Consider the following 10,206-nt stretch of genomic DNA (forward strand, 5'->3'; position numbering starts at 1 on the left):
CAGTAGGGGCATGCTATACTTGACAGTGACATGTTTCCAAGGTCCCTAAGCATGACAGCCAAGCTTAGTCCAATGATCTGAACCAGTCAGAGCCATTTTGATTCATTCCTGTCAACCTCCACAATGTCCACATCTTTTGCCTACGTAAAAATCAACTAAAACCAAAGATTGACAGGAGGATCATACACAAAGTGTTAGCTCCATCCACAAGCATGCTACCGTATGATTAGTTCGCTATTACTGCTATACCTCAGGGCAAATCCACACATTTCCAGCTCCTCGAATTTCTCCATCATCTAAGAGGCTTGCTCTGATACCATACAAATCTGCAACCTGGTAGAAGCAATATTAAATCAGCAAATGTCAGTCACATAAACGAAGCAGCAAAAAGAACAGAATGCATGCATAATTGCATGTATATAACATGCAGAAAACACTTACACAGTTATCAAGATTGAAAGTAAAATTGGCTGATACATGGGAAAAAGGAATACGATCAAATGCAGCTACTGCACCAGCCTCTCCATTTTTAGTTACTGCTTCCGATGCAGAAGATGGAGGCAAACTAGAAATTGAATGAGAAGTTTTCCTCGATATAATTCCACTCCCCACGAATATAGGAGCATCCAAAGGACCTTGACAGTTGAACATAGCAGTTACAGAGCCAGCCAACTGCATCAGTGAAATACATTAACTGATACTTGAATCTCATAAAAAATGTATCAAACAGAAAAATATAAGTTCATCAGGTCAGATGCAGGGAGATGGACTGGTTCAGCATAGTGTTGTTACAAAGAAATAACATACGCATACAAAGCATGGGCTGCCATACCAGGCATGGTTTGCTGTACTGCCGCATACTGCACCGTACAAGGCGTACCAGGAAGAAACTAGTATGAAACTCAACTTTGAGTCTATATGGATTCTATACCACCCCATACCGAGCCACACCACACCATATGTAGTGTACCAACATGTACCAAGGCATATACCAACCCACACCAAAGCATACTGACATGTATCGAGGCGTATCAAGATAAAAATTAAGAAAAATAGTTAGAGAACTATTTCGGTAAAAGATGCATACCATACCATACCAAACAAATAAGGTACTGATATGGTAACTAATATTGAGGTTGTAGCCATTGGTATCAGGCGTACCATACCATCCAGGTGGGAACCAATACAAAACTCAAGTTTTGGTTAGAACAAGCCCCATATCAAGATGTACCAAGACGTACTGCATACAGACTCATATCAAGATGTACTAAGATAAAAAGTGAGAAAAATGGTTGGACTGTTTCAGCACAAGTTGCGTATTGTACCAATTCATACCTACCGAACAGATAAGGTACCAATATGGTACCTGATATCAAGAGTGCAAACCTTGGTACAAAGTATTGATATAATACTTGCTAACAAAATAATGGATGACTAAGTTCCATAGTTTGAAACATGTAAAACTAGATACTCACAAAATCAATTGCAGGAAAATTGCAAGATTAAATGTGAAGCTTTATAATATACTTTTGGATTACCTACCAAAAAATAAATCAAGTCAAAAATAATCAAATTAGGGCATGCAAGAAAGGATAACTTATTGATTGCCATTTAGAGTATTGATAAGGGACATGATTTTAGGAAAAATAAATGTTGAATGGAACTATCTTTATAATAATTATGTGACATAATTTTATTAAAATTTAGAGTGTTATTCAACTAGTATATTTTTTGTTTAAATATCTAATGTTGCGTCAAGGCTCTAGGGAGAGCTAATGTGGTGAAAGAGGAGTGTCGACTGGGTGCTAGGGGCACCGTGGAAGTCCTGGAAAAGAAATTCACTCATGCGGAGGGAGTGCTCCGACGAGAGACCCTCCGATGCTTAAGTCAACCGAAGCTTGAGCACAGTGAGAAAAAGATATAGCCTAGTATAGCATTCTATATCCGTACCTTTTTGGGTTCCTCTTTTTACCTTTATATAGAGAGGCGCCGGAGTTTGTTATGCCTAAACCCGTAAGTTGTTAGGATGGGATGTCTACCAACTAATCAGATTGTTAGTCGTGGATGACTTGGCCACATTCCAGGAGTTTGTTTGAAGATTCCAACAAATCGGCCACATGACCTAACTATTAGTCGGTGGACTAAGGTTGGCCTACGGCCGACGTGCCGCCTTGATCAAATATGCATGAAGGCAGATTGTGGAGCCTTGTCCTTTGTGGTCGGTGGGATTTCGACCCGAAGGTCAGTAGGAGTTCGTATTGGCGTTGATTGCAGGACTTCATTCCTATCGTCGATGAGATGTCGACCTTGTCCTTTGTGGTCGGTGGGATTTCGACCCGAAGGTCAGTAGGAGTTCGTATTGGCGTTGATTGCAGGACTTCATTCCTATCGTCAATGAGATGTCGACCCGAGGATCGACATCACCCCGAGCCAAGGATCGGACAAAAGCCAATAAGATTGCTTCATCCCGGCAATCCATGACAGACTCGATGGCGTTCGTTGTCAAGTTTCACATCGGTGCTTCCGCCAGCCTGGGATCTTCGAGGATGAGTTCCGAGGATATTGGCTGAGGTGGCATAACCCCATTACACTTGCTCTCCACTTTCGAGTTCGAAGCGACCGCTTTAGATGAAGTAATCCTCGAAAAAAGTCCTCAAGGCTTGTCCGAGGTGGCGAATCCAAGTGGTTTGATCTCCAGATGACTCATTGTGTCACTTCACAGGATCTAATTCCGATTTGATAAGTCACTTCGCAAATCGTGTCTTAAATTGTTTTGAAGAGATTCGGCGCTTCGAGAATCCTGAAGCATTTATGAGGGATGGACAACTCGAGGCAGGCTATAATTTCGACCTCGAAAGGTGCTCTTTGATGGTTATGGATCCGCTATCCATATGGCGCCCTCTATTGAACATTGATTGACCCGATATTGTTTGTCACGAATCTGTCAACATGGCCAAATCAGAATAGTGATGCGTTGAAGAGTCGCGAGGTCGGATGGCTTCAATCGGAGACACATGGCAGAGATCCAGCAGGTTAGAACTTTGATCAGGGTCGTTGGAGGATAGTTTAAATAGCGCTGACCCCCCCCATTGTCCCTATTTTTCTGGCCGCCAGTTATTTTTAGCGCTTCAATCTCACTGCTATGTGCTCCGCCTCCTTCAACTCTAGCGAGTGTTCTGATTCTCCGGAGAGCTTATCCCATCTAGAGAGTCTTACTTTCCAGTTGGTTTTCTTGTCCTTTCTCTTGCATCAACCTGCTTCCTTCCCTTTTTCAACCCTTTTTCTATAATGTCTTCCAGTAAGGAGGATCAGGGCGAAAGTCGAGGTGGTCGGGACTCTCAGCTACCTCCTGCCCAGTCTGGGTCTGAGGTGGGTCCTCAAACCACTACCGCAAGTGCTTCTTCATCTGGGCATCGAAACTCTTTCAGGCCTGGAGAGAAGTGTCATCTATTACTAAGGCCGACCTCCAAAGTTTCGATCTCAGCATTCCATTCCTTCTGCTTTCTGGCTCGAAGTCCCAAATCGGGAAGGTCGTCTCTTTGGCTCCAGAGTCACCCTTTACGAGGAGACTCTCCGAGCTGATCTTCATCTACCCTTCCACTCTTTTGCTTCTAATATATTTGACTATTATAAAATTCTTCTGCTCAGGTCACCCTGAACTCCATTTGGATGATCTCCATCTTTATCATCCTCTGCAATTGGGTCGGAACTCGTCCAAGGACTCCCTCTTCAGGGAACTGTTCATCCTGAAGAAACAACCTTATGATAAAGGGTGGTGGTATTTAATCCTCATTAAGGGTGCAAATTTACTGAGGGCCTTCCTTCTTCTGTTCATGAGTGCAAGGGTAGATTCTTCTTGTTCCTTCCAATCTACCCTAGAGCTTCAACCAGACTTGGGAGTGATCCCAGGCTTTCTCCGAACAAGAAGAAAGCTGCCCTCCATAGAGATGAGGATTTTCACAAGTTGTTTGATGTAAAAGTACCAAAGTTGAGCAATCTCATGTCTGTGCAAATGCTCTATGACGTCGACCTCAGTCTAGCTCCTCCTCGGGGTAGGTCCGAGTCCATTATTTCATTTTATTGGTTACTCGATCCTCATTCAGCTGATTTGACACTAACTCATCATCTTTCATTTGCAGCAATGAGGCCTACACCCAAGGCGATAAGGATGTCCTTTAAGAAGAAGAGGCCGAACTCTGCCTCGAAGGGAGGTGCTCCAAAGAAGACAAGACCGACGTCCTCTTCGGCTCCAGCCCCACCTGCTGTTTCTGGATCGATTGGGACTTCCAGCACAGATAACACGCAGGGGATCATCGTTGCCATGCCCCTGAGGGCAGCCCTCCCAGTCATCGCGGGGCTTGTTCGGGTGGAGTCTCCTCCACCTCCTCAATCCTCGTCGCCTGCTTGATCAAGGTCATTTCCGATTTCCCCCATGGCCCCGACTTCTACAATTCAGCAAGGAGTGGGACCAAGTTTGCGGAACCGGTACTAACGACCGTATCGACCAACCAACGGTCCGTTCAGCACGCCCATGTTCCATTCTGAATCGAGGCGAACCAACGAAAAAAAACAGAGCCAAACCGGAGGAGAAAAAGAGAAAAATAGAGAGAGAGGGAGGAAGAAAGAAAAAGAGGGAGGGGATCCGCCAGAGGCCCTCCGACGGCCCCTCCAGCAAACCCCCCTTCCTCTCTTTCTCTTCCTCTCTTTTCCTTTTTTCTCTCTTTTCTTCCCCGGCACAGGCATGTGCCGTTTTCCACATCGGAACCATCCCGATTCCCCACCGGTACGATTCGGCGCACGCCGAACCGATCGGTTGGGACGGTTCCAAAAATGCTGGGTGGGACCTTCGTCATTGGCATCTGAGGAGTTCATCCCCATGACGAAGAGATTTCAGAGGAGTGACTCGGTCCTCCACAATCAGCAACTCGCTCAAGAAGTCATCAAGATGGCGCTGCTGCCAGCCAATTGGGCCAAGACAAAGGCCTGACCCATGGATAAAGTTTTGTCCACTTCATTTGAAGATATGTTAAAGGTAAGTTTTAACTTAGTCATCTCTTTCTCTCCTTTTTGCCTAAAGCTTTTTGACTTTAGTTTCCTCCTGTAGTTGATGCACGACATGACCCAACTCAGTGAAGCTATCATCCAGCTAGGTCAAGTGAAGGCAAAGTTTGAAAGAGATCTTCAGGCAACTGAGACCTAGAAGAAGCTTTCAGAAGACGATGCCTCCTAAGCTCGATCCGAACTTCTGACCAAAACAAACGGATTGCACAACTTATAGGCTTTCTCGCCATAGAGCGTGGACTTGCGGAGGCACAACAGAAGAGGGTCGTCAAGCTGAAGATGGATCTCCAACTAAAGGTGAGGGCAGAGGAGAAGATCAAATTGGTGGAGGCTGATAAGGCAAACGAAGTTGCCGAAGCCAAGCCAAAGCCCGTCAAAGAGTACAAAGCATCGGTAGAGTTCGAGGTGGAGGTCACCGAGGGTTCTTCGGCCACCTATAGGTATGGCTTCAATGACTGCAAGGCTCACTTGGCGTGCTTCTTCCCCAAGGTGGATACTGGCCGACTCAACCCTTACGCTGAAGATCAACAGCAAGGCGAGGAGTCGGGTGAGCCCGATCAGCAATAGAGCAAGGGTTGGTTGGGCCCGATGTGGAGCTCACCGTTGTCAAACTTCCCGCCATTGTTGAGCCCACAACTAACAAGCCAATCTCCATCAAGGGCCCTACCACTAAGTCCGTCACAGTGGAAGCCCAAGCTGTTGAGTTTTCCGGCATGAGCATTTTCCAACCTAGGGATCTACTGAAGTTCCAAAGTTTGGAAAGCTACTGACATTTCCCTATACCTTTGGCAAATATCTCATCATCGTTGAGCCTCGGGCTTCATATTCACCTCAAAATTGTCCAAGGATAAGCTGCGAGTCAGTGAAGACTTTGATGTCTTTCACTCCGAGCTCCTTCGTCGGGCGAAGTCCGACAAATAAGGCTTCATACTTGGCCTCATTGTTGGAGGCTTTGAAGTACGTACTCGATCACGACCCCATCAGGATTGGCGAGAATAAGCCCTGCCCCGCATCCTTACACGTTCAAGGCTCCATCGACGTGCAGGATCCATTACGTGGGTTTTCCAATGTCCTCAAATCTTATCGGGAATGGTTTTTTCAACATCCTCGACTCTCATCGAGGACAGTTCCTCATTTGGGATGGTGCATTCCACGACGAAGCCAGCCAACACCTGGACCTTTATTGCTGGTTGGGATTGGAAACTAATGTCGAATTCTCCAAGCTCTATTGCCCACTTCGCCATACACCCAGAGTCAGTCCTTCGGAGGATCGGCTTTATAGGCTGATCAGTTAGGACGACCACTGAATGGGTTTGGAAGTAAAGTCAAAGACGTCGCATAGAAGTGATGAGCGCGTAGATCATCTTCTCGATTTTGGAATATCTCGGCTTGACATCTCGAAGAATCTTACTTGTGTGGTAGACCAACCTTTGAGTTCCTGCATCCTCTCAGACCAGAACCGAACTAATAGCATTAGGTGAAACAGCTAAGTACAACGATAACTGCTCACCTTCCTCATGTTTGAAGGAAAGTGGAGAGGATCCAAGGTACCACTTGAGATCCTCGAATGTGGTTTGGCACTCTCCATCCACTCAAAAATTTTCATCTACCCAATCACCCTGAAAAAGGGAAGGCACTTCTCAACTGACCTAGAAATGAATCGGCTAAGGGCTACAATCCAACCTGCTAAGCTTTGAATTGCTCGCTTGATTGTCGCAAGACTTTAAGTTGAGGAGAGCTTGAAGCTTCTCTAGGTTAGCTTCTATCCCCCACTAGGTTACTAAGAAGCCAAGGAATTTCCCCGACGTAACCCGAGGACACTTATTTGGGTTCAACCATCTGATGTCGCCATAATTCGCCGAAAGCTTCTTCAAGATCCGTGATGCGCTGATCAACTTCCATTCTTTTGACGAGCATGTCATCAATGTAGACTTCCATATTACAACCTATCTGGTGCTTGAATATCTTGTTGACGAGGTGCTAATAAGTTGCACCTAATTTTTTTAAACCAAAAGGCATCATTTTATAACAATACAGACCTTTGTCGGTTATGAATGTGGTCTTCTCCTCATCTTTGGACGTCATCTGAATCTAGTTGTACCCCGAGAAAGCATCCATAAAGCTTAGCAATTGATGTCCTAAGATAGCATCGATGAGTTGGTCGATTCTTAAAAGTGGAAAGCTATTTTTTTGACAAGCCTTGTTGAAATCAATATAGTCGATGCAGATTCTCCATTTGTCGTTGGCTTTTTTGACCATGATGACATTGGAAATTCATTCTCGATATTGTGCTTCCTGGATGAACCCTACCTTCATCAACTTATCAACCGCTTCATCGATCGCCTGCTGCTGTTCCGAGGCAAAGCTTCTCTTCTTTTGTCACACTGGATGGTGACTTAGGTTCACGTTAACTTATGATTTATGAACCATGATATTAGAAGGAATATCGGGCATGTTTGACGCTGTCGACTCTTACGATTCCAAGAACAGAGCTTATGAACTACGATGTCAAAAGGAATATCGAGCATGTTTGATGCCGATCAAGCGAAAATGTCCTCATTAGCTCGAAGGAAAGTCACCAACCAATCCCTATTGTCGGTCGTCAACTGGGAACTAATCTGAATTGCTCTGGTTGAATCATCTTCGAAAGGGATGGTGACGAGCTCCTCAGCGAGCTTTCCTCGAACTCTTTTGCTTCCTCCCGGTGATCTTTAATTGGTAGAGCCCCTATCGATTTCTTGCCTTTGATTGTAGCGAGAAAGCATTATCGAGCAAGCATTTGGTCTCCTCGGATTTCACCAACTCTACAACGAGTCAGAAATTTGACCACCAAATGGTACGTGGAGATGATTACTTAGCTTTGAGTCCAGATCGTCCTAGAATTGCGTTGTAAGCAGAAAGCACTCGAATGTGGGTTCGCAGTCGTGGCTCTGTTCCAACAATCACCGACAGGATGATTTCTCCTATTACTACAAAATCTCCGAAGAATCCGAATAAGGGAGTATTCACTCACCTCAGTCGTTTGGTTGGTAATTTCATTCGTGGGAAAGTATCATAAAATAAGATGTCCGCAGAGCTTCCATTATCCACAAGAACTCTTTTTGCATCATAATTTGCCATCATTATTGAAATGATGACAGCATCATCATGAGAAGTTTGAACCCCTCAGACATCATCATCAAAAAAGAAATCAAGTCGCTAGTCCTCTACCTCTTCGGACTTCTGACTTCATCGTCTGCCCCCCTGCCCGCTCCGAGGCCCGATATCATGTTGATGACACCAGCAATTGGTCGATTACTATTGTCATCCTCGTCGGACTGGTGCTGAGGTGCTTCCTCGATAATCGGTTGCGCTGCTCCCGAACATATTTTTTGAGGTAGTCTCTTTAAATGAGAGCCTCGATCTCGTCCTTCAATTAGAGGCACTCAGTATCATAACCATGGTTACGATTTAAGCGATAGTACTTCTACTTGTTCTGTCGAGTTGATGGGGTCTTCATTGGTGGAGGTCAGCGGAGGTACCCCGCACCCTCGATCTCCATGAGGATTTGAGCTTGAAGGCAATCAATGGGGTATAGCTATTATAGCGTCAAGGCGAACTCCTCAAATGTGGAGCTTTCGTTTTTCGGGAGGTTTTGCTTCAACCTCATTCGAGCGTGTGTCCTCCCCTGCACACTTCTTGGAAGCCCGATCTTCCTAACGGCGATCTGACCCTATTCGACCTGCATGTAATTGCAAGCCCGGGCTAGAAGATCGGTATAATCCCTCGAATACATCTTATCGAGGGAGTAGATGAGGCACTCGTTGCAGAAGCCTCACTTCAAAACCGACATGACGACAGCTTCATCCAGGTTGAGCACTTCCAACGGGCCACATTAAATCGCGCCACATAATCGCATAGAGACTCTCCCTCTTCCTAGTAGAGGGAGAAGAGGCTATCCGAGATCCTCAGTTGGACTCGAAAATTCTCGAAGTATCAAGTTCATGCCTTCTTCAGAGTCGTAAGGAAGACGAGGCAGAGAAGGACGTTCGAATACTTCTACTTGTTCTGTCGAGTTGATGGGGTCTTCATTGGTGGAGGTCAGCGGAGGTACCCCGCACCCTCGATCTCCATGAGGATTTGAGCTTGAAGGCAATCAACGGGGTATAGCTATTATAGCGTTAAGGTGGACTCCTCAAATGTGGAGCTTTCGTTGGTCGGGAGGTTCTGCTTCAACCTCATTCAGGCGTGTGTCCTCCCCTGCACACTTCTTGGAAGCCCGATCTTCCTGACGCGCAATCTGACCCTATTCGACCTGCATGTAATTGCAAGCCCGGGCTAGAAGATCGGCATAATCCCTCGAATACATCTTATTGAGGGAGTAGATGAGGCACTCGTTGCAGAAGCCTCACTTCAAAACCGACATGGCGACAGCTTCATCCAATTGAGCACTTCCAACGTGGCCACGTTAAATCGCGCCACATAATCGCATAGAGACTCTCCCTCTTCCTAGTAGAGGGAGAAGAGGCTATCCGAGATCCTCAGTTGGACTTGACTATTCTCGAAGTATCAAGTTCGCGCCTTCTTCAGAGTCGTAAGGAAGGCGAGGCAAAGAAGGACCCGATCTTCCTAACGCGCAATCTGACCCTATTTGACCTGCATGTAATTGCAAGCCCGGGCTAGAAGATCGGCATAATCCCTCGAATACATCTTATCGTGGGAGTAGATGAGGCATTCGTTGTAGAAGCCTCACTTCAAAACGACATGGCGACAGCTTCATCCAGGTTGAGCACTTCCAACGTGGCCACGTTAAATCGCACCACATAATCGCATAGAGACTCTCCCTCTTCCTAGTAGAGGGAGAAGAGGCTATCCGAGATCCTCAGTTGGACTCGACTATTCTCGAAGTATCAAGTTCGCGCCTTCTTCAGAGTCATAAGGAAGGCGAGGCAGAGAAGGGCGTTCGAATACTTCCACTTGTTCTGTCGAGTTGATGGGGTCTCCATTGGTGGAGGTCAACGAAGGTACCCCGCACCCTCGATCTCCATGAGGATTTGAGCTTGAGGGCAATCAACAGGGTATAGATATTATAGCGTCAAGGTGGACTCCTCAAATGTGGAGCTTTCGCTGGTCGGGAGGTTCTGCTTCAACCTCATTCGGGCATGT

General features: G+C 45.9%; 1 protein-coding gene across 1 annotated transcript in view; it reads right to left on the reverse strand.

Moving 5' to 3' along the window:
- The window catches only part of LOC105051218 (protein SUBSTANDARD STARCH GRAIN 4, chloroplastic), an 85,462-nt gene that overhangs the window by 67,633 nt on the left and 7,623 nt on the right, over positions 1–10,206 (reverse strand). Inside the window, 2 exon segments of the mRNA XM_073243025.1 lie at positions 250–333; positions 442–679. Coding sequence (XP_073099126.1) covers positions 250–333; positions 442–679 — 322 coding nt within the window.

This window comes from Elaeis guineensis, chromosome 9, assembly GCF_000442705.2.
Source record: "Elaeis guineensis isolate ETL-2024a chromosome 9, EG11, whole genome shotgun sequence".
NCBI classification, from domain to species: domain Eukaryota; kingdom Viridiplantae; phylum Streptophyta; class Magnoliopsida; order Arecales; family Arecaceae; genus Elaeis; species Elaeis guineensis.